This window comes from Topomyia yanbarensis, unplaced genomic scaffold (genome assembly GCF_030247195.1).
Source record: "Topomyia yanbarensis strain Yona2022 unplaced genomic scaffold, ASM3024719v1 HiC_scaffold_504, whole genome shotgun sequence".
In the NCBI taxonomy this organism is placed as follows: domain Eukaryota; kingdom Metazoa; phylum Arthropoda; class Insecta; order Diptera; family Culicidae; genus Topomyia; species Topomyia yanbarensis.
Genome location: NW_026683719.1, coordinates 1 through 25000, shown reverse-complemented (window position 1 = coordinate 25000; position 25000 = coordinate 1). Strand labels below are relative to the sequence as shown.

At 40.5% G+C, this 25000-nt stretch overlaps 1 protein-coding gene across 1 annotated transcript; it reads right to left on the bottom strand.

Moving 5' to 3' along the window:
- Window positions 1-1054: 1054 nt before the first annotated feature.
- Window positions 1055-24804, bottom strand: LOC131695739 (patronin-like). The gene is made up of 8 exons (XM_058984255.1): window positions 24573-24804; window positions 24277-24511; window positions 23938-24012; window positions 19170-19241; window positions 18469-18570; window positions 9359-9553; window positions 8940-9222; window positions 1055-2100 (listed from the first exon to the last, which is right to left on the bottom strand). Exons 1-8 carry the CDS (start codon window positions 24792-24794, stop codon window positions 1956-1958), a joined length of 1329 nt encoding a protein of 442 aa, XP_058840238.1. The 5' UTR covers window positions 24795-24804; the 3' UTR covers window positions 1055-1955.
- Between the last annotated feature and the right edge of the window lie 196 nt (window positions 24805-25000).

Below are 25000 nucleotides of genomic sequence, written 5' to 3'. Positions count from 1 at the left end.
AAGAGCTCCTTCAATAATGGTTACGATAGAATGACTTCGTGTCATCCTCGTGGTTGCTATGCAATTCGCTTGCCAAAAACACTTTACGTTTGTTCGCACAAATAATTCTATTTCTGGGAAGTTCGGATAATCTCAGAGAACATTTAAATTTTTGTTAATAAAAACGGTTATATTTTAAATTCTTAAATAAAATTGGTTTTCGTTCATTAACTTGTTTTTTTTATTGTTGGTTTTGTTTTCCTAGTAAGGATGTACAAAATAATTGGTTTTAATAATTCCTAGTAAATTAAGTATAATTTAGCAGTAAATCATTAATAACATAAATCGTTAGAAGTCAGATACTTTGTTTTAAATTATTCAGTTTTTATGCTCGGCATACGGCCCTAAAGAGTTATTCAATAACTTTTTTGTTTACACGATTTGCATAACCCAACTGTTCGTTCATTCAAAAGAAACTGACAACTCAGTATTAATTTACAATTAAAATTAATGATTAGAGGCGTGTAGTGTGTCCTGGTTGTTCGTACATTGCAAATATTATTGAAACTGGAGAAAAACGTAGAAGGGCGATTCGAGAACATAAACTCTAATAAAATTCCACCAACGTGGAATACGGGGAATTCATTAGCGGCGCAATCACCTTTAGGTGAAGTCTTTATTTTAAAGATTTTGGAGTTTACACATTACACAATTATTGGACTTTCATGTATACAACTTCATATTCTACTATTCTATTTCAATTAAAACAATACGCATGTGCTATCTGGCCAGTTAATAAATTAGTCAGTTGGATTTTTTATATTGTGTTCATATCGTCGCTATGAGGGGCTAGACGCGGACCACAAATATTCAATAGTGTAAACGAGTACAACAGAAAAATAAAATACACGTTTAAGAATGAATAGGGGTTAAATAAATTAATTCTTAACTCTATCACTATTTCATTTTACTAGTTAGTTTTATTCATTATTTTTCAGTACTGTGTTAAGGTAATAATTAGTTGGCTTCCGATGGGTATCTTTTGGAGGAAAAGGACAAACAACCTGGACCAGAATCAGGAGGGGATAAGTTCAAGGCATTATTTATTCTAAAACCGGAAAATGTTGTTGAAGACCTGGAAACATATATTTCCCGTCCTGTTTGCAACGGATAACGATCAAATGGTTCTTTTATTCTGTCAATATTTTATAAAATTTTTAGAAGTGTGTTTTTAATAGGCTTGACCTAGATTTTCACTGTATAAACTCAAGGAAGAGAGCACTAACTAATTTATATTTATAACTATTTACAGTTGTCTATCGGATTTCTGAATAAGCATGCATAAATTGTTTGGAGTTTGGTACTACATTCGAAGGGATTCGAAAGAAACTATTTTTTTTACAAATAAACATGTGTTTAATCAATGTGAAAAATACGCGGTAAGATACGCGATTGGGGTCGTAACAATTTGTGTTAAATAAATATAGACAAGACTTTCAAAGGGCATTTAATCCTGTTGCCGCCAGCGTGAAATATCAAATCGCATATTGCAAAGCGAGCATTTTATTCTTACTTTCCGGTTTTACTTGTTGCTCCTGGGTTTGTGCAGGACCTACAATATCTACTCAATTCGTTTTAGTTGTTCTCAAATAAAACGCGACAAAACAACACTAAGCGAAAATACTATCCCTTTCCTGATGGTTGTTGCTAGCAACTTGTTAGCTTTGACACAGTGTACATAATCGTAACGATCAATCGTAGTTGTATTGCGTAACTACAGTCCAAATCCAAAACATTTCGGCTTATCCTGTGCGCGAGGTGGTTCCCCGAAGGAACACATTGAATCCACCTACCTTGCCGGCAACGCAGGAGAGGAGGAGTAGACGAGGAGTTAGCGGTTAGTTTCACGCACTGTTATAACTGTTATCGTTACCACCATTCGCAGTTGGCGCTGACTATCGTCACCGGTTGCCGCCTCAAATCACTAGCGCCATATCCTTTTTGCTCGGCAGATTCGCCTTCTTACCTTGCCACAGTGAGTTGTGTATCGTGAAAGCGTCGATCGTCACAGTCAGGTGCTTGGTGTGCACTTGTGCGAAGCATTTGCCGCCGGAGTTGTATCTGGTGAGGAGGGAACAGAAACGGTAGTTGTAAAGAAAAATTCGAGAATGCAGTTTCGGGGGCTTTTCCCACATGAGATTTTACAAATATAAAATAAATTTAAAACACATTTAAAATTATATAGAAAATTTAACGCAAGGTCTCGATATATACCTACAGGGTTAATAATAACAAGTAAAGAAAAAAAAATACTTTGCCTCTAGTAACTCGGTGTGGTACCGATACGCAACAGAGCCCTACCATGCGATCGTTTTTACCATCGCCTTTGTACCCGTATGGACCGACATTAGGAAATGAAAATTATAAATGCATATCCGATTGGAATGTAAATTAACAAAACTGTTGCCAACAATTTTTACAAAATTCTATTGAATAATTTTTCTTGTTAAATTTTTCTAACTGCGCTTCTAGTCTTAAGAAAAGTATCTATGAATGTAGCTTTAAAATAATTTCAGATCGCTAAGCCTTAGTTAAAAAAAACTGTTTAATTCACCTAGCGGTGCAATTATGACTTTCTCATTTCTCCAAACTATGATTCCATAGCTGGTTATATTCAATATAATTGTGGAAATGTCTGTTACATTCTTAGTACACTTTGCACCCATACATAATGGAATATGATGTTCTTTCGCCGCACCTCTTTCATTTGCTCACGAGTTTTCCGCTGTTAGCTATCTCGCTTGATCCATAAAATGGCTAGATCTTTGAGCCATCTAGCTCTCGACTCTTCTCTTGCTTTTCGCTTCCACCTAATTACGTCGCAATTTAGTTCTCGTCTCAGTGAGCCGCTTAGCTGATGAATTCCCGAGACATTTAGTTCCCATTTTCGTGAGTCATTCTGCTCCCAGCCTGATCACGATCTACTCGGATAGTCTCCCGTGATGAACTCACTCTACTCCGACTGAGAGTTCCCCGACGGAGGAATTTCTCCCAACACCGATACCCACTTTCTTGAGCCATTTATCTATCAACTTTATCAAAACCTACTTGGATATTATCCGCCGGTTTCTCTCGGTACCGATGTCTATTCCGAGAACCAATCAATTAGCTCCCAAGCCAATTAGAATCTAAGCACTGTGAATTTCTTGGTGGTGGATTTATCCCGATATCGATGCTTGTTTTCGTAACCTATTCATCTCCCCGCTCCGTCCCGATCAACGGGCCAGTCGAGCGATTGCGGGTGGAACTCTATCCAGCGATTCCGGTTAGCTGGCACCACAACGACCCTCTGCGGTGGAACTAGTCTACTTCGACTATTTCCCTGCGGCGGTATTTTATCTGAACCCGATTTGTTGGTTCACGACTGCTTCCTAGTCAGTGGCGCTGCTTTGTTGGTCCCTTCGCCATTTCCTCTGCAGCTCGTCGGAAAGTATACTCGCCAGTATTCTGTTCACCGCATCCCAGATATGTCCACTATGTTCATCCAATTTCTTCGACGATATTGTCGACGCTGTGCATGTTCTTCGAACCTAGGGCATTCGAAAACCACGTATTCCGGCGTATCTTTCGCGTTCACACACGCCGGGCAAAGGGGCAAAACAAAGCAAGTACTTCGGTAAGCATCCGTGCCTGGACAAAAATTGCGTCTAATGGAATTTCATCTCTCCATACACCCACACCGACACATTTGGGATGAATCGGTAGTTCCACCTTCCTTTCTCCACGTTGTCCCACACTTGCTGCCACTTAACCAACAAGTCCGCTCTGAGTAGTATCCTTGTATTTCGTGTATTCCTTCGCTGGTAGCGAGGCTTCCTCGATGCCTATTGTCTCATCCGACAATATCTCACCTTTTCTCGAAGGTCTCGTCGGATATCGTCAGGATAAGGTCATCTGTAAAAACGGCGCTCTCGATTCCCCTTGGCAATTCCAGTATTTACACTCCGTTGTACATTAATGTTCCAAAGCGTTCGACCGTATACGGAACCTTGAGGTACTCCCGTCTTGACCCTAATCGACCTCTACCCCATGTTCGTCTCGTAGACCAATACTCGGCTCTGTAAGTGACTTTTCACAACATTGCAAAAATGAATCGGGACCCGCATCTTGTGCAGTCCTACGACGCTGGCGCTGGCTAACGCGTTCTTCACGTCGATCGTTACAACGGCGCAGTATCGATTATCCCTTCTCCTTTGCTTGGAAGTTTTCTCTGCGCTCGCGATGACTGTGCGATGGCGTCCACCGTCGATTCCTTTACCGGAATCCGAACTGCCTCTGCGCTATTCCGTGTCACTTTCAGCGTAGTTCGTCAACCTGTTGAAGATGACTCTTTCCAGAAATTTACCAAGAGTATCCAGGAGGCATAAAGGCCGATACTATGCTGGATCTTCTGATGGCTTCCCTGGTTTTGGCACCAACACAAGCTTCTGAATCTTCCTTCTATCCGGGAAGTAGTCTTCGCCCAGGCATTTCTGAAGAACTTTCCTGAACACGCGTTGGGGATCCTCTTCGCTTCCAGTCTTCTTGCAACTATAAGGAGCTCGTCATTCGATTGTTACAAGCATTTTCACCGTCTACATCATTGGGTCGTGCTCCAGGAAAAGAACCTCCGCGATTTACAGTTTGTCAGCGCACATTTCAACTCGTGTCGTTGGACTCTTGTTCTTGGCCATAACGATACGGTAAGCGTTGCTCCAGAGTTTGGCGTCTACTTCTCTGCACAGCTCATTGTAGCATTGTACTAAGCACTATCTTGCATTTAAAAGCGACTCTAGCTGCCTGGAATGTCACTTTACACTCTTCTCTGGCTGATCTCGTCTTCTGGATTTTAGGCAGGCAACACGGAGAATGTTGAGTCTTTCGTTCCATCAAAACTGCCGGGTGCCGATAGTTTCCCAGCTCTATTATTACCCCACGCGCCCTCGCCAATGTTTTCGTCAGCTCATCGGCATTCAGAGTTGCAACGAGTGCTTCCACAAAAAGATCCTTGTCGAAGTGTGTTATTTTCCTTTTCCGCTCGCCAGTCCTCACGTTTCACAACACAGTGCAATTACATCGCCAGGGCTTCCAACAGCGTGTAATCTCTCGCGTTGATCAGCCTGCTACTCCATTTCTCCCCATTCCACCAAAGGTTAAAATATTCTCCGTCAACAACCGGCGTTCGTCTAAATAACGAGTCGGTTATTTCGTCCAGCATTCGATTTTACTGATCTATGTTCACCGTGGGGGAGCATGACAGTTACATACGAATACACGAAGCCTTCGTGTGTGCTATCCACCACCTGTCAGACAGAAAATCGCCCATCACTTGGATTGCCGCCATCTCTGCACAATCCACCACCCAGTTACTGCCTTGGGGAGGAACTCGATACGGCTCTGCAATAATTGCAACGTCGTATTTCGTTTCTATTGTTGACCACAGTTTCTGTGTAATGTCGCAATGATTGAGATTAAACTGGCTTATCTCCACCAACCTTGGCCCGCCTTCATCTTTTTGTACTCTGGACATAAGAAGCCCCCCGTCATGTGGTCCTTTCCGCCCTCCTTCGGACAGTAGAGCATGCACTTCGGTTGCTTTGGGCAATCTCTAGCAATATGTCCTTTATCCCCAATTTTCTGCACAGATCTATCTATCCGACTCTTATCTGATGTCCGAGATCCAAGCACCTGAAACACCTCTCCGTTTGTTTAGTTTAGCTTACGATCCTTTAGTTTAGCTAACGATCCTCTCTCACCCTTTTGAGAATCGCAGCGCACGTCACGCCGTCGTTTGCTTCGACGACTAGAGCGTCTCCCTTCTACCCTGACGCAATCTTCTTTTTCTTCTTTTCATCCTTTTCTTTCTGTTTTTTCCTCTTTTCTACGGTTTGCCATCCACTTTCCATTTGTTGGCTTTTTCGCTGTCCTTCACCGACCTGCTTGGTCTTCCTCAGTTCATCTTGCTCTCTTGGTGTTTCCCTTAATCTTTTCACGGAACGAGAAAACCCCGGTCACTCTTCGGCGTCTCATAGGCTGCTACTTTCACTACCTCCGTGGTTTTAAGTGCCTTTTCGGTTTTTCAGCTCTCTCTAGTAATTCCGTTCGCATTCAGCGGATGCTACGGGAAGATTTGATGCTAATCACGAGACCCCTGATATACCCACGCACGTGACCCTTGTTTTTCACGAATTCGTAGAGCTCTCGATTTTTTGCCTCAGCTTCATTACTTCAGTCCACCCAGACTGTTGGTCTTCTTGGAATTATCCAAATATTAATTTGATTTCGGCATGCGTACCTGAAACGCTAGCTTTCCTTGGCGTCCCATGGGTTCATCGCCGTTTGTGCTCGGTATGGCCTATGGCTCTCGCTGCTGCCGCTGTTGTGTCTGTTTCACTTGGTCGTTTGGCTGGGTTTGCAACCTCTCTAGTCCACCTTTGGCGAACGGATTCACTACACTTGTTCCGTTATATTTTGTATATTTTTGTTTTAGACTTTTTCCGTGCTTTTTTTGTCCCAACTCCAAGCCGTTATCTACGCCCGTAGCAAGTAGTCGCCTCTATATGATCCCTTTGTACCTTTGTAAGCAATGAGGTCGCATGCGAGGGGTGAAGCGGTCCTTCAGTATCCCGTGCGTTCAGGGACGGATCAGCGCTAGTCCGGGACGTTCTACTGAGCCTACTTCTATCTGCTAAGGTGACGGGCTTCGAACGTACTTGGAGACCTACCAAAGTTTTAACAGGAAGGAGGGCAGCCAGTATCAGTAGCCCACTTCGCCCGTATTGATAGGATCTTAGCAGAAGCGGCACAGACTCGCTTCGTCGAAGTCGTTAATGGAGTTACGGCTTTTTTCAGAGGTTTAGCAAAGCCAATGCTGCCCGAACCCCACCATATCCTATCCTTAATTAACAGTAGGTCCAGAGGAGGGGGGTCGTAAGGCCACTAAACTCTTCCTGCTGTCCCTGTATGTATGTGTACAAAAATTAACATATTTTTCTCAGAGACGACTGGACCAATTTGCACAAAGTTAGTCTCAAATGAATGGTACAACTTTTCCATCTACTGCTATTAAATGTTGTGTCCATCGAAATTCTGGTTCTGGAGTTATGGATTGAAGAGTGCGACTAAAATGATATGATATGATATCAAAATGATGCAAAACATACTGAGATGGGGGTAAAATTACTTGGATTTGCCAGTCTAGAGTACTAATGACGAACCAAAGTTGTTTTGACCATATTGACCACCTACGACGGTTCTGGAGTCTATATTTGCAGAAACTGCAAAATGTTCACAGAGGGGAGCAGTGAAGAAAAATTTAAAAATCGAATTTGTAGTTTTGGTGCCAAATGTCTTTAAAATGCTTGAAACGTCGATTTGATGTAATCTCGAAAACGAAAAAAAATTACGAAAATTGACTTTGGTACATTTTTTGCTTTTCTCATATAGAAAGGTTATATAATCACTCTGCAAATCGTTAACCTGCCGGTTTTTTATACTAGGATGGGTTTTGTAGATTTTAACTGGGACGTAGCTAGGCCACTGATCACAAACACATCCCTCATACCCCCTTCAGACGCCTCCCCTTACCCCATTCCACAGTGGCTCAAAATAGCGTTGTGATGTACTTAATTCATTGAAGTTAAAACTACCCATACTAGCGATTTTACAGGTTATAAAATGTTTGTGTGTGTAGAGAGTGCCATTTTTTGGCAATGTTATCTTTAAAGAAAATTGGTTAACTTTTGAACTGAAAGACGCCATCGTTTAATTTTCTGAGTGGCGCGCAATCGGTGTAGGGGAAGATGGGATAAAACGCACCCCCTAAGGAAATATGATCATAACTCAGCTATAGAACATCAATTGGGAGAATTTAATTAATGATATCGTCTAGCCAACATATTCCTCTGTAATTGCAATCATAACGCTTTGCCAAGTATTCAAAAACATGAAAAATATTGAATTTTTCAAAATCATTGAAAATTACCTTTTTAAAAATAAGCGAGGCAAAACGCACCTGTGCGGGGGCAAAATGCACCACAACAACGGGGTATAACGCACTACAACAACGGGGTAGCATGCACCGCAACAGCGGGGCATAATGCTCGTGAACAAGCAAGTAGTTTTGTTTTCTGACGGGATTTCACAAAAGTGTGCCATTAAATAGACTTAGGTTATGCAATTAGCATGTTTTCAGAACGATTTTTCTGTTTTCGATTAAAAAATCCGCAAAATAAAAAAAGAGTGCATTTTGCCCCCGATGGAGCAGAGATATAAATTTAGCAAAAAGTGAACTATTTAGTGAATTTTTCATTTATAGTGCGACAGAATAATGAACAACGGTATAAATAGAACCGGAATGCACTGATATAATAATAAAATAGCATATATAAGAGCTGAAAATCCTTGTTGCACAAGCCCCAATAATTACATGAGAAGATCACGTTATTGTTTTTAGTTTATTGCTGGAGTTGCTATTGATGAACGGTTATCAAACTTTGACAGTGTAAGTTAACTATGACGGACTTCCGACTGGTGTTACCCCTTTTTAGAAAATTTCAGCAGTTTTCAATATAAACAAGGGGTGCATTTTGCCCCGGGGTGCGTTTTACCCCATCTTCCCCTATATTGCGTCTGTCGGAAGGTTAACTCCGATATTGTATGATTTTCTAACAGATGATGTACAAGTTCATCTCAAGGCAATGCAGACATAGCTTCGATCTCTTCCCCATTTCCAACTATAATTGCCATGGAAAATGTTGTAGATATGTACAATTTACAATAAATAATTGAATATATTTCCTAATCACCATATTGGTTAATCGGAAATTTTTTAAAGTCACGTAAATAAAAATAAAGTAAAAAAGTTAATTGGAAATGTTCACTCATTCATGAATAATTTATTGGATTTTATTAATACTCACTTGAAAAACTTATCGAACATCACATCGTCCACCTGGCTCGGCCCGGTGCCGTACAGTTTGATGATTTGCTCATTTTCCGGCCAGTAACCATACAGTGCACGAAACTGACAGCCCGCATCGCGAAACAGCACCAGGAAGTGTTTCGCCTCGGATCGGGCTATCTTTTCCAGCACTTTTTGTTTCGCCTCACGATTCACCGCCCCCGGGAAGACACAGTATTCGACGGCATTCAAGATGATACCTCGGTTCGACTTAGTGGCAGGTTGTTTATAAATCTTTGGACCTACGGAAAGTAATGGAAAGGAGCTCGGTTAACCATAGTGTACTGACATACGCGAACTGTCGTTTTCATATCTAGATACAAAAAGATTGACAAGCTATTAAAAATATATACGCATTAGGCAACGAGCGATACAAACCGTTGTAGTCCATCATTGAACTGGCGGTGGAGGAAATGTCGCTGGATCCATCATCGAAACCCCGACGTTTGGTTATCAGTCCGGGTGGCAACGAACCGGGACCAGAGGGAGACGGTAGGTGCCGACTCGAGGGTCCCATGCCTGGCGACGGAGCGCGTCTCGGGGGCGTCGCACGTCCCAGGCCGGAGTCGGAATCTGGTATTAATTGTCGTTACAGTTACGTTACGTTACGTGACAATCGGGCGGTTAGTTGGGAAATTTGAGGGTATCGGTTGGTTCAGTACAGATTTTTATTTTGTATTCGTACAACGCCAGATGTACAGTTAACAGGCACAGCAGCGGGCAAAATACGTGCGCGAAAAACGCGTCAATCGGCAAAAGGGTGATGGTGGAGAGAGAGAAGAAATGAGATAAAAAGGAATGATTTAATAACGAGCTAATGTTTGGCAATTGGGCAATACAACGAACGTTTATTGGTTTTTGACGGGAGTTCAAACGGTTAGGTAGATATATCATTCACAGTTAGGGATTTTGTAAGTGGAAACAGTTAAGAGATTTCATCACAATCCAATTAGTTAACTTTTGTACAGGTTACCCTCAACCTAAAGTAAGAATGATGTAATAACAAACAGAAAAATAACACAAACATAAAACAATTAGAACAAAACAAGCTAGTTATTGAAACCACTGATGAATGAGTTGGTATGTTAACGAAACTATTACACTAAAACATAAATGTGAAACCAAATTCAAGAAAACGATTAAAACATTGATGCCGTCACCAAAAGAGTTACAATTAGTTAATAAGACTTTTTAAGGCCCTCAGTTCTAGAGATGGATCGAGGAATTTGCATATGCAAATGCCATTGAAGTGATTTGAATAAATACGTAATTTGTTTGCGAAAACCGCAGATTCAGTACACCCTGCATAAAAATTAATATGTCCAAATTAAGTGTTAGTGTGGATCGCAGCATTTTATTATCCAAATAATTCATTTAAAAAAAAACGCGTGCGAGATCTACAATTATTATAGACAAAATTGTCTTATTACCAAACAACCCCGTTCATTGTATTTCACATGCTGGCCTGAATCTAGTCATACCGTTATTGTTAGTACATCTCCCAAAACGAGGTTTTCTTTCCTGGCTATATTTCATGTCTTTAGCGATAGTTCTTTCAATTCTTTCTCGCCGATTGGCTAAACAATTACCGATCATCAAATACTCGAAGGAATTGGTGAACGCTTCCAGAGTGGATTGATGGTTCTTATCATACCTCGGCGCATAAGCACCAAAACAACTAACAAATGTGCCGCTACTTCTTCGGCTGATGTTAGGATCGCTTGTTTGTACTCCCACTGAACGAGTACTACTGACTGAATTACGATTGAAATGTTGTCGCTGATTGGCGGCTTGACATCGCAAACAATACCAGAGCGAGTAGTGAGATTGCTCGGACGCAACCCTTGCAGGTAGACTCATTCGGTAGACTGATTTCCTACAGCCATAATCAAAGTTGCGGTCTGGCCGAATAACCTCCTTGCGGACGTATTCCGAAGCTGGATTGGTAATGGAAGCACATGATACACACAACATTTTCTACTGGACTACTGCAGGAAACTGATTTCTAAGAGTTGTGATAGTTGACGTGAGTTTTGAATTTCGATCTTGTGCAGTGTAGACTGATAGAATATAGTGTTGGTTGTATAATTATTGTGAGAATTAACACGTTTCTACCGTTTCTAAAATGAACTCAAAGTGGATCTAGCTGTGCACTGCATTATTACTTTGATCTGAATGGTGTTAGATAATAATATGTACAAGTATCCGCAATGAAACTAACTTTCTTATAGAGTCAAAGTAAAACATCTAGCATTCAAATTGTAACAAGAGATTGTTATTCATCATTTTTGCGGCTTTGATATCTTAAAGTGGAGACTGACTATCGTTTCTATTTGGAATGATGTTTCACGACCGCAGTAACATTAAAAATTCACACCAATGAGCAACATCATCGTTTGTGTAATTCTGAAAATAATAAATATGTTTCGCTACAAATGTAATTTTGATCTGTCAAAATCAAATCAAGTGTTGATGGATTTCTTACAGACGAATTGGCCCATTTGGAAACAAAACTGAATTAAGCTGAGCAATCATTAAAAAATAGTTTACCGTTGGAATTGCTTTGAGCTTTATTCCAGGATCAGTGTTTAGCGTTAAAATCACCGATTACGAAGAATTTCGCCCGATTTTTTGTAAGTTTTTGCTTGCTCGCCAGTACATTGCGAATGCGCTGTAACCAAAAAATGATACCAAGAGCCGTTGCAAACATTAATACCCTAACTCCCGAACACCTTAATTTCAAAAGAAGGCAAAACGTGATGCTTGATTTTGCGACTCCTTCGCCGAGCCTAACCATTCGATTGAATCGATGAAGGGGTTACTCTTCAATTTAAAATCAGGTTTAAAAAAAGGTTCGGTCATAATGGCTATATTCATATAAAGCATCCTCAAGGAGTTGAAAAATGTATTGGTGCCGTACCCAAAGCCATGGCATCCACTTCTCTGTGAGATCAGAGCTGCAAATTTCCACCAGGTTTTGAACTTGAAAGAAGAGTAAATCTCAGATCATGCCCTACTTTGTTCAATTCGCAGTTTTTTGTTTGTATCATTCATTCAAACAGCCGAGCTGCTCAATCATTTTCTATTCATTTTCGATTTAATTGACTCTGTGAATATCTCTCTACTGGGATATTGACTAGGTGTTTCAAGCAAAACTACTCTGAACATACTTCTTACTGTTCATGTAAGCTTAAACACGCTAATCATGTCAAGATTTAACCTAAACTGGCCTCTACAGAGCAGATGACAACTTTGGTTGGTGAATGAAAAAGCATCAATTTGAAATGAAGACGTACGGTTTGGTTATGAAAATCCCACCAACTTGAAAGTGAATGATTAACGGAGGCTTTGAATTTGAATCATGGTTTGAGTGAGCTGAAAGTTGGCATTTGAAAATTAAAATTTGCACCATTGTGTGAGATACAGGAGAAATCCTTTGTGGTTAATCAATCCATCCGCTGTATCTCGACATTCTCCTCTTCGACCCATCTGAAAAGAGGTTTTTACTTCCGAAATGAACTTCGAAACGCTTTAAACATGTGAACAAGTTCGGTTTACACATCCGTGTACAAAGCACGCAAGTGCATTGTCCAGAGTAGCTGTTATAGCTATCAATAAAGCAAGCAATAAATTCCTACTGCTTTGTTGCTTATCCATTGTACAAACAGTACAGAATCGTCAGGCCCATAGCGTGCGGTTGGCTGGGTTGGCCACCGCCAAATTGTCGCCCTTGGCTGAGAGGGGGCTGAAATCATGATTTACTTTACAAAATAAGTGAGTATAAATCATAAACTAAGTCAGGATAAGTGTACCATGGACCAGGTACACACTTAATTATTCTTCGAGAATTGAACTGGAGAACAATGTGTAACCCAAAGATGCAAAACTACCCCAAAGGTGCTAGAAAATAGCAAAAGTTGTTGCAAACATTATCGCGCTCCTTCTCTCAGTTTCATAGAAACACAAGTTGGGCGGTAAAGCAGGGTACCCATAAAGCTGTAGCAAGGATCGTGGAGTAAGCTAAAACAAATGGCCTGTGTTAAACCAAAGAGGACCAAGCGCCATTTTGGGGTACCTGTCAAGAAATCGCTAGCGCATCCAATGTAGCACTAGAAACACCAACATCAATTCATTTTTAAGATCTCAAATAGCAATCGAAAGCAAATAAATATCTTTGAATTTTTTATGATGGCAAATTATCGAAAATGATCTTTTATATAAAAAATTCGACGACAAATTATGGCGCTCAGTTCGGTTTGGCTTAACGCAGGTCAATTATCATCGAGAAAACAACCACATGCTGTACAGTGAAGACTCTCCTCGATGCCGGGAGGAGCTCCGCAATATCATAAAAATGTCGGTGCCCAACCTAGGCCCAATCAGTCCCGTGTCGGAGATTGCTCAAGCTGTTATATTTGATGGCCTTTCAAGAGAAAAATTTAATCTCATCTGCCTATTGTTCTGAGGGGCAACAAAATATGTCTTCACATGGGAATCATCAGATTCACTCTCTTTCTAAGACAGGAGAGCATACAAATTTTTGATGGTGAATTGCGTAGCTGTTTCTAGTATTTCTGCAGGAGTTTTCATAGCGTTTTGAAGGGAATGCTATAGATTCGTTGGGCTCTATTTGTACACATGGTAATACATCATATGGACTCTCCCCATGACCATGGGGATGCCCATGGTTCTCAATCATCAAACTGATCCCTATTGCTAAAATGGCACATTTTCTTGTATTAGTGCAATGCGGCAATGCATGACGCGTGGTATTAACAACCGAACAGTCAGACGATCCTTCCCGAAGATGACGTAATTAAGCACAAAGTAGTCCCGCTGAAAAAGACAGGGTCACACAGTTTTGTCCCGTCTAGTGCGATTGCCATTCCAAATCTTCGCTCAATCAAGCAAAGGGTGCTTCAACTAGCCATTTTCGTGCTTCAGTAAATGAAAGGATGACAAACACGAATCGGTGACCACACCATCGATCTCATTGTTGTAAGCCGACACGCAGACGCGACATTCTTTCATAAAAGACTTATTGCCTGTAACATAATCGACCTGGGCTCGATTCTCAACTCAGCTGTCTTGTCTGGTCAGCAAAGTTTCTTATGTGATTACCTATGAATGAGGAAACTGCAAACTGCATTGTATCATTACTTTTACTCCTAATTACAAATACCTGCTCATCCAGTTTATGTCAGTTTTATACAAGTTTTGTTCTATTCACATGTCTATGCGAAATTCTTTAAACTTTACAGAAGTGTAAAACTGGGACTCCACCAAGGGCACCCCAAGACACCGCTACGGCCTTGAGTATCCCAGCTGGGCTATGAAACGAGAAAGCCACATAAGTGAAAAATATCTCTACTACGAGAATTACAATTGCGGATGACTTTAAACAAATTCCTATTCGACCAAATATGTGATAAGTGTTACTAAAGGTGAAACACGAAGCTTATCCTCACAGAAGTGGCCACATCATGGCCGTGATGTGGTACCGATGATAACATTCAGAATTTTAGTCGTGACTGGAAGCATAATTGTTCAGACCATCGTGCAACACAACATCGAATACAACAACGTTTGAGCCAATATTTTCGTATCTATGGATGACGATGAAATCTTTAATGGACTCACGTAGAAATACAGAGAAATGAAATCCATTATTTGAAGAACTTTTCTCCATGTATTTCCAACAATTTGTGTTGCGAGAATTCAGGACAATTCGTGTAATACCTGAATTTGAATGCAAATCACATTCACACAACGTAGCTTACAAACTCAGCTTAGATCGCTGCGTTTAATGCTAAGTAGGCGTTCTTTATTTATAGATGAATATTTAAGAACAAAATGAATACAGACATAACGTGGACCACAAACTTATTATGTCGGCATACGGCGAACAATAGGAATTAATCCAAATATGGAAGATCTCAAAAAACTAATCAATTGTTATTTTATTCATGCTAGTTCTAAGTACATAAATTTGCTAAAATATCGTTGTAATTGTTCTGGAATAAATGGTTAAAATATCCAGCTACGTACGATGGGAGTTACATTCGATAATCTTCTAATGCCACCCTGCTGGCTCCTATGTATGCTGAAAAACTAGGGTAATAATAAAAGTCGGTATTCCCCGGATTTTCGGTACCGGTACCACAACCCTAATCCTAGGTCAATGTCAAAGACTACACAAAACCAGTCTTCCCAAATGATGCTTGTACACAATGTTCGCTCTGGTTCTGTGCTCATATTGAAGACACATTTTGTGTACGAACTCGAACACGCTATTTCGTACCAAAACACGTGCACATGTTCGTCTGCACAACCGTACCACATGTACGTACACGGTGTGCATACACTAGGCGAACACACAGGTTCGTGCCACCAGTTTTCTCCTTCTCACTCTCATCATCACTAGCGTTGACTCTTTTTGCCTTGTGCGAATCGTTCTCGTGTGCGCACCAGATGTACGTACACGGATGTTTGAGATGAACCTGTACATCGAAACGAAGCATGTTTAAGGTTGAACACGTGCACGAAATTTTCTACACAGGTACAAACTCGTCGATGTTCATGGGAAGTCTGCAAAAAACAATCAGGTAACAAAAACTGCACGATTAGAGTGAAATATCAACTAAATGAATTATGGAAGCAATGGCCGCACGATGGAACAAGAGTATTAATAGAATACGTAGCAAATTGAAGTCTATGTAGAATAAAATATGTCAAAAATGCAGTGATAAAGGATCAACTAAAAAGTCTCCCACATCAAACTGCATCACGGAAAAAACGCTGTAGAAAATAATATAGGTATTTTCTCTTTAAAATTTTGGTAGACGTAGCTTAGAGTGTATTGATTACACTCTATTTTATAGCCGTCAGTTTTTCGAAAATTGGAAAAAATGGCGTCACCCGAAAAGTAACGTCGCGAATTGATTTTGCGCAAGCAATTGAAAAATCCCTCAACTCTCTCATCGGGACTTCGGAAAACAACTCGGAATCGTGCAGTCAACGGTGAGTCGTGTGATTAAACGTTACTACCGAACTCACAGCATCGAACGGAAGAAGAAATGCAGTCAGAATGTTCTATAAGTGATTCGCATCACAATTTTGTAGTACAAGCATTTAAGCGAAATCCCAATACTTCAGTGTGGCCAAAAAGTTGAATCTGTCTGCTGACGAAGCCTCACAGTCTCATCGTGGATGATGAGACTTACGTCAAGGCGGACTTCCGGCAGCTTCCGGGCTACTGTTCTTCATCGTTCAGCACGAGTTTGATGTTCCGGAAGAAGTGAGGATGCAGAAACTTTCAAAGTTTTCCAATAAATACATGATTTAGCAAGCGATCTGTTAATGTGGCAAAGGAAGTGCGCCGTTCATTACTACCGGGACTGCAAACGGGGAGATAAACCTCAAGGAGTGTCTACAGAGGCGTCAGCTTCCTCTGTTGAAGCAAAACGACGGCCCTACGATTTTCTGGCCGGATCTAGCTTCGTGACACTATTCAAATGTTGTACTGGAGTAGAACGAAGCCGACAGGGTCACTTTCGTACCCAAGGACATGAACCCCGCCAATGCATCGAAACTAAAAGGCTCATCGAAAAATATCGTGACGATATTTAATTAGCAAGGAACTGGAAGGTGTGAAATATTTCTCAATATTAAGAGCCATAATACTCAAGAAAGAGCAAGGAGTTGAAAGAAGAAAATTTAGAAAAGTGTAGAACAAGGTCATATGAGCAAGCAGAGTCTGCGGCATGTCCAATCAACACACAGTGACTATATGCAGAGCTGCTGAGGCAAACACAATAGTCGATCAAATAAAACACCCCGGCAGGCAATAAGTGAGGGCAAAAACAAGATCATTCAAGAGTTTCAATGTCGCAAAATGCGGTGGTGAAAACAAGGGTCAAAAGTCATTTTCGAACTTCAACGGGTCAGATGGACAATGATACCCTTCAAACCCTACAAATCCTCGGGTTTGGGTTTTCTAGCGTCCATCCTAAAAGTGCTGAGAACTTTTTTATCAGGCTCTGGTCCGTTTTCTTTAGATGCAGTTATGCCTTAGAGTGCGTGCCGTTATATATTAGAGGGCAGTCATGGTGGTGTTAATACCAAAGGCAGATAGACGAGACGTAGACCAGCCTAAAAAAGACAGACCAGTCAGCTTTATATCTTTACTACTTAAAGGTACGAAAAAAGTAATTAACTCGAACAGAAGGCTTGAATTTCTTCGTAGGTAATCACTAAACAATAATCAGTGTGCCTTTAAACCTGGAAAATCAACTATTACAGCGTTGCATAATTTTGTTAACAAGATTGGAAATGCATTGCAAAACAGAACGCACAGATCGCTCTTCATCGACTTTGAAGGAATCCTATTAGAATACTTCCTAATCAAAGAGAATACTGACAAAAGGATGATTGAAACATAATATTGCTAGAATGTGAAAGCATAACTATAAAAACTACTAGAAGCTATCCTCAAGGAGGATTACTCTCACCCCTTATGTGGTCTCTGGTAGTGGACGGACACCTCAGCGAACTGAAAGGTTTGGGATTCGCAATAATTCATGATTTCGGAACGTATTCGAACTGCATAGAACCAAAAATGACAACTGGCTTTATACATCAGTTAACAGTTTAATGGTTTGGTGGTGGAAAAAAGAAGACCATTATGACCCAGTTCGCGTGCATCATGATATCCAAAACTACGAACATCCGTTTTCAAGGCTCTTGATGCACTATTGTGTCGTTGCTATTGTGCTTTATAATGTCCCGGACGATGTGATGCATTTTGCCTTTCGGATATTATTGGTCGGTTACGCAGTATACCTAAGCTAAGCTAATAGTCTAATGATCGATGGTATTTCCAAAACATACTGAATGATTGATACTCAACATTGTTGATTGCTTCTTTAACATATAATCTGTAACTTAACATTCCAGCTGAAAAAAATGATGTGATAATTGCTTTTGAGATTGCTTTTTCTAGTTGATCTACAACTACAACTTGATTTTTACAGATCCTAACTTTGAACATTATTTCCCCGTAAATGTTTCAACTTCCATAATTGTAGATTCCCAATCAGTAACATAGTGTTAACTTAGTTAATTTATTATAATCTAATGTTTTTAGTGACGATAGCAAGAAAATCAACAAGAAATACGATTCAATTATTGCAAATTGGCGAAATCAGCAAATAATTGGTGCTATACTTAAAAAAAAATAAAACTTAAAAGCAGTGTAAACCAAAATCCGCTCCGAACTGAAAAAGCATGGTTTATGTAGTGCTCTAGTTTCTTTCAGTGTCGTTAAAAGCACACCCACAACCAGTGCTTAAATATACTTCAGATCCATGTGTTTACAGCTAACACCATAACACTGTTTTTAAAAATACCCAGTTCCACGGGAAAATATAATTTGATAGGGTAAGTAGGACAAAACAGGGTTGTATGTGTTGTGTGTGGTGGAACCTTACCGCATAGATTCATCAGGGAGTTGGATTTACGTCCCCGGAAATTGGCACCTTTCGCTAGCGAGATACGTGATAAGGTACGACCTCGTTCGATCGTCGCTGGTTCTGTAAAACGAATTATACTATGGTAATGTGTGTGTTCCATTGGTTTGATTCTGTCTATTAATAATTGATTCGTTCCGAAATACATACGTTTGGGAAAACACAACAATATCTTATTCTCGATGTACAAAATAAATCAACCAAAATCGAAGCGAACGTTTGAAACTGAAGGTAGTTGTTTGTCGATTAAATATTATTTCTGTGTCGTTACTTAAAAGTGGAAAGGAAAACGAAACCTTGAGTTTAGAAAAAAAATTAAAAGTGCTCATATCCAACAGATTTCCTCGTGAAACCCTAATCTAAAGTAAGGTAGAAGCACCAAAACTGTTAAAAGTAAAATTGAGATTGGGTCAAACCACTCTTCCAGACTTTTTAAAATGTATATAATGAGTAAAATGATCATGCGAGAGTGCGCTGATAGAAATTATTTACGATATGAAGCTACTTACTAACGCAACCAAACAAACAGAAGTATCGTGCATAACGTTCGATTAGTTTAAATTTGCTTACTAACTAAAGAGAGATAGGTTCGTCAATGGTAAAAAGTTAGTATGTTAGTGTTAACAGACAAGGGTTAGACAGTATTGATATCCGCCACCAACCTCTTCCAGTTTTGTACGAGCCTCTTCGCCCTATCGGTGTTGAGCTGCTACTAGGATATTCATCCGGTGATTCTAGAAGGGTTGATGCATGAGTAGCGTGGAACCGATGGTGATTGGTTTGTATTAGGTGTGAATTGTTGTTGTACCCGAACGCGAGATTTTACAAGCACGCGCGATAAACATGTGCAGTTATTACAGGTGATGGGAAAAAAGATAAAAGAAAATGAAAAGTATTGGTTAGTATTACTTTCTACTCGAAAACCCTGCTAGGTGAATAGTAACATCTACGATGACTAAAGCATGTGTGTGTTCCGAGTGAATTTCCAAACTAACTACGAGTAATATGTTACACAGTAACACAATATAACGATCGAACAGTAACAACAACGGTAAGGTTTAGATATTTCAATTAAATTTGTTTTATTTATTTTAAATTACAATTAAGTATTGTTTAATCTGTCATTTTTCGGGAGTTAAAAATCCCCTCTGATAATTTAGTTAATGCTAAAACGGTCAACCTGTATATTTCATTGTGTTGAACGTTTCGCTTGGGTTAAGATAACCATCATCTTATTACAGAATATACTTCAGCCGACGACAGAGTCGGGGAATAGCGCACATCAAAGCATTGTATTCTTCATCTCTTCCATCATGGGATGACACCTAACTGATAACGAAGAGCGAAAAATTATTAGAGGACTGCTATCATCGAGGGATTCACGCATCTGCATGTCTTTTCACTATCGTAAACGATGTTTTGGAGTTTTTCCTGGAGAAGGTGATCCTGAAAGGAACAGTGGAACTCAAGCGAGCGCGCTGGCAGTTAGTATTTTAGCATTACTTCATTTTGTCGATTTTCTAGAGGAGACTCCATCAGTGATCATCCTAGAACTCCAGATCTTTTTGGTTTATTCTCGCTGATTAGTTTTTTATTTTGATTGCTTCGGTTTTTTTCATAGACGACATATTGTATGAATTTGTCGTCTTTCGAAATTACCAGCTCGGAGCTTTATTGATACTGTTGATAAAATAGTTTCACCTGATCCACCTCGTGGTTCATGTCAACGCCATTTTCCATGCTCTACTGTGCTACCGAGTAGTGAACGCTGTATTCTTTTCCCAATCATACCGAGCACTCGATAGTCTGCTTCCATCCACGTTCATGCCTCATGGCTGTACATAGTAACAGGGAGTATCAGCGATTTATATAGAGCAAGATTTGTGCGCATCTATTGGCTACGGGATTTTAACTGACTACGTAAAATATAGAAAGTCCTATTCGTCCTAGCCGTGACACGTCTTTCCCGGCTAACATCAACGCACCGTACCCCAATGATTTCCAGCTCAAAAGCAACACAGTTTGAACTGCCTCGCTTTCTACCAGCTACCATGTATTTTGTCATGTCAGAGTTTATTGTCAGTCTCGATTCTCGGAGCTTCCCTTTTAAAGGCAAAACTGACACTGTTTCTTACACAGACTATATAAGGTGTACACTAGAGTGGCTCGTGGTTGTATAGGAAACCTTAAAATGAATTGAACTAGCGGGCAAAGCATTTTTTGATTTCATTTTGTGGTCCCTAATACCTATACAAAATTTACGAGCGGTTGGTTATTTACGGGGTTTGCGCATCTCGTTCAAAGTTTGTATGAGATTTAATGTGGGAATATCTTTATTGTTTATTTCTATTATACATTAACAGGCTTTTGTTATTAAGTCCCAATGATGATAAAATGGGTGGCAAATGGCGAGTTGACAACAAAAAGAGCGTCCAATATAGCTCTAGTCCCCACAAGTTCCTACTTCCACGGGTCGAACTATGACAAATGACCGCCAGCTGAGAGTGGCGTGCTTAGCTGGTAGCGCAGCCTGGGCACTGTTGTCCTTCTGACATCAGTGAAGTGAGGAGATACGTACCCGAGTGTCTGTTCACCAGAAGATGCAAGCCAAACAGCGTCTGACTGACATCCAGCGGCTGAATAAGAAACGCTGCATCGCGCCAGCTACACCTAAGGTGGCATCCCCACCGGCGCGATGTGGGTAGCGCGACCCCGGCAAAGTACCGGGGTAGGTACCGAAACACCACGAAAGGCAAGAGTAGATCAAAAAACGAACTGGATTTACGGCCAAAGACCCTGCAACGAATAAAGGATAACGATTGGAAACGTCATGAACCCGCACGGGTAGGGCTCCTGGCTCACGAACTGCGTAACGTTGGCGTGCACGTGGCAGCAATACAGGAAGTGCGATGGCCGAAAACCGGAGAACGCGGATTCAGAGCAGTAGACCCCATTGCGAACACTTCATTTGTTTTACTGATGATATTGATATAATTGGAATCAGTCGTAGAGCAGTGGATGAGGCTTTCGTGCCTTTTAAGAGGGAGGCAGCGAGGATAGGCTTAGTCATCAACTCAGCCAAGACAAAGTACATGATCGCAGGTAAAGAGTGAGGCAGGTCTTGTGGTGTTGGTTCCGAGGTAGTGCGTGATGATGACAATAAGTTCCAACAGCTTTGAAACGGCGCAAAGTGATGTATTGCCACGGTAGTCATTTTTCGATGTCATTTTTTCTTCTTTTTTATATACAGAAAACATATGCGCGTATTCTCAGTATGAGGGTGTAAAGACAGTTGGAAAAGGTGACGAAGGGGAGACAGCAAACGATCGATATGATGTTTCAAAAGAACGGATGGTATTCCGGCGGGTCCCAGTTTATGAGTTGATTTCAGCTCGGGTAATCATTGCATCATCCACATCAATTTGACCAAAAATCTGTGTAAGCGATGGGACGTTTCTTGCGGCGACGGAAAAATGCTCATGAGAGAAATTTACAGCATTCAAAACACTGGCGATGGAGAAGAGATGAAAGATTTCATTGTTATCGGTACCCATTTCTCCAGTCAGAGTCATCGTCGATGGAAGACCAGACTCTTTGTGTTGCTCGTTGATATACCTCCAAAAAGACTTTGGATGCGATTTGAGTTCTCGTCGAGCATTACGTTTATGATGCGAGTAGCAGCGTTTGCTACTTTTTTGTACTCGATGATAAGCCACATAATGGTTCCTGAGTGACAAGGTGCGATACTTTGTAAATTTTCACAATGCGGCTCACGTTACTGCTTTGAGTCGCCGTAACTCATCAGATCGCCACGGCGGTTGCACCGCATTGGGGTTTACCTTCTTCGGGATGAATCTATCGATGATATACGCCATGACATGTGTCAAGGTCTACGCTGCTTATTCGACATTTTTGTTATCGAGAATGTGATTCCAGTCAAACTTCGATAGAAAAACAGCGATGCTGCGATGGCATGCATTGCGATCGTCGTAGAAAATCGGGTCAGGAAATATCGTTCAAGTGTAGAAAGTACGCGGTTGGCGGCTGGTAAACTTATTCGTTCGTACGGCGAGTACAACAAAGCAACGAATATCATAAAGAACTGCATTGACAGCAACCATGACATGTACTTGTTGATCTTGTTACACCTGTAGACGGATTCTACGTAAAATGTGTAATGGATGAGTATAGAAGGTGGCCAACAACACACGCTATTTTCAGAAATTGTTTCGAGGCTGATACAACAACAGCGGCATTTCCCAAGGAAACACACCGCCGTTCCAATGGCAGCCATCGCAAATTGAAGTATATGCTAATGCCACTTTATTTTCAACCATCAACCCGAATCTACCCGAGCCAGCGCGAGGCAATCGACAAAAACAGATACTTTTGTCTTGTGTACATTGTCATAAAAGCAAGAACTGGTACTCCCGGTGACTATTGACTTCCGGAAACTGTCATGTTGTGGTTTCACCTGGAACGTATTCAAACTTGGTTCTCGCACGTCACTTTTAATTATTATATCCAGAAAATATAAACCAACTTAAAAAGAAAACTGTTCCGTTTCTCCAATAATTAGGCCTCAACAAATGTGAGTTGAGCCCAAAGTTCATCCAAAAAAGTGAATTAAACCTGAGTTGTTGATTCAAATTACAATTCAAATACAATTATCATTCTTGCTTTCAAATGTTACATTCGCATTAGCTTACTGAGTTAGGGCCAATTGCTACACACACACACACACTTAACACTTAAACCAGTTCTAACACACCATTAAGGTTGGACAGAGAATGCGCAAAAATCGCAAACGAAAAAAGCAGTATTTTTCCACACCGTGTTAGATCTTCATAAAAATCAATCAGCAGTACTGTATCAACATCCTACATAAGCTGATTGATTTTTATGAAGATCTAACACAAGGTGTGGAAAAAACTGCTTTTTTCGTTTTCGATTTTTGCGCATTCTCTGTCCAACCTTAAACCTGATTTAAAGTTAAACGTGGGTGAACAAATCGGCGATTATAGAGGCAGTTTTAATTAACTAAAGTTTGCTTACTTCGAGACACAACTATCAAAAATTTTATTTTTTATTTGTATTGTATTGGTTTATTGTTATGAATATTGTTAAAATTGACTTCAATAATGTATCCTCCACCAAAAAGGGTTAGACCAAGCATTTCAAATGACAAACATTACCTTCGTAGTACTGTGGTATGGTTCGATCAGTACACAATGGACAAACACACGATAGACATCATAGCAGAGACATTACACGGACAAACGTAGCACAATTCAAGCAAGACTGAGCTACTCATCAAATTACCAATTTAAAAAAAAAAACTCAGAACTACTAGAATTAACCAAACGAATCATAAACAACGAAACAGTAAATCGTTACAAAGGTTTGCACTGCAAAGCTTGTATACTTTACCTCTAATAGCTAACGAATCCTGTGACCCTCTGTAGTAATCTCGACGCATAGAGTTTGAGCTTTGCAGGCCGATTCCTGAGCACGGCAAAAACAGAAGGTGCGGGTGGTGGCAGGGTACAAACACAAAAGCACAACAAAATGGCACAATCACATGAAATCAAAAAAGGATTCAAATCAATTGAGAACAAATTAGGCTAACAACTAAAACGGTATTAACTGATACTGTTTTGTCTTGCTTTGGTTTTACAGTTGGCCGTCGAACGTTTAAATGTGTGATTGGCAATGACATAGGCACCACTGCGGTTTGAAAATTGTGATGGAAAAAATGCAAGTACTTACCGGTCAAATTGGAGTTGGACCCCTTTTTGCCTCGACTACTGAGGCTGGAAGTTTCGCTCAGATCAATCGAACCCGTCTCGACGTGTATCGTTTTGGGCCTCGGTCGGTTGAGCTTCTGTGGTCGCATTTTGGCTGCTGGTGTGGAAGTTTGGTGCATTTGTGCGGCTGGAGACTGATGCAACAGTGCTTGATGTTGCTGGTGTTTGATGAGCAGCTCCCGATCGATGGTTTTACCCTAGGAAAAGCATAATTATTTTGTAATATGTATATATTTTTCGGAAATTAGGATATCTCACCTCTCTCTCTGCTTCTTCGATGGCCTTTTTGAGTTTGTGGGCCTCCAGGATAGCCTGTCGCCGGGCAAACTGTTCTTCCTTTTTCCGTGCACGTTCCTCCTCCTTTTCCCGTTCCTTTTCTCTTCGCTGCATGGCATCAATTTCCTTGCGTGCTTTGGCTTCCTCGGCCTGCTGCCGTCGCTGCAGCGAAAGCAGCATAATCTTTTCCTTTCTCCGTTCCATCTCATCGACAGAGCTCTGTAAAGGTTAAATCCATTTTCAGTACCCAGCAATACCATTTTTTCAGTGAACCGAAGACTGCCTTTTAGTTAACTTATAGATTATTCAAAATATGATAAGCATACTACTGTAAACATGGTTGTTACTATGTAATAAATAAAATTTGTCTTGAATTTTCTAAAAACAAAAATTCTGCTTTTGAAAATGAA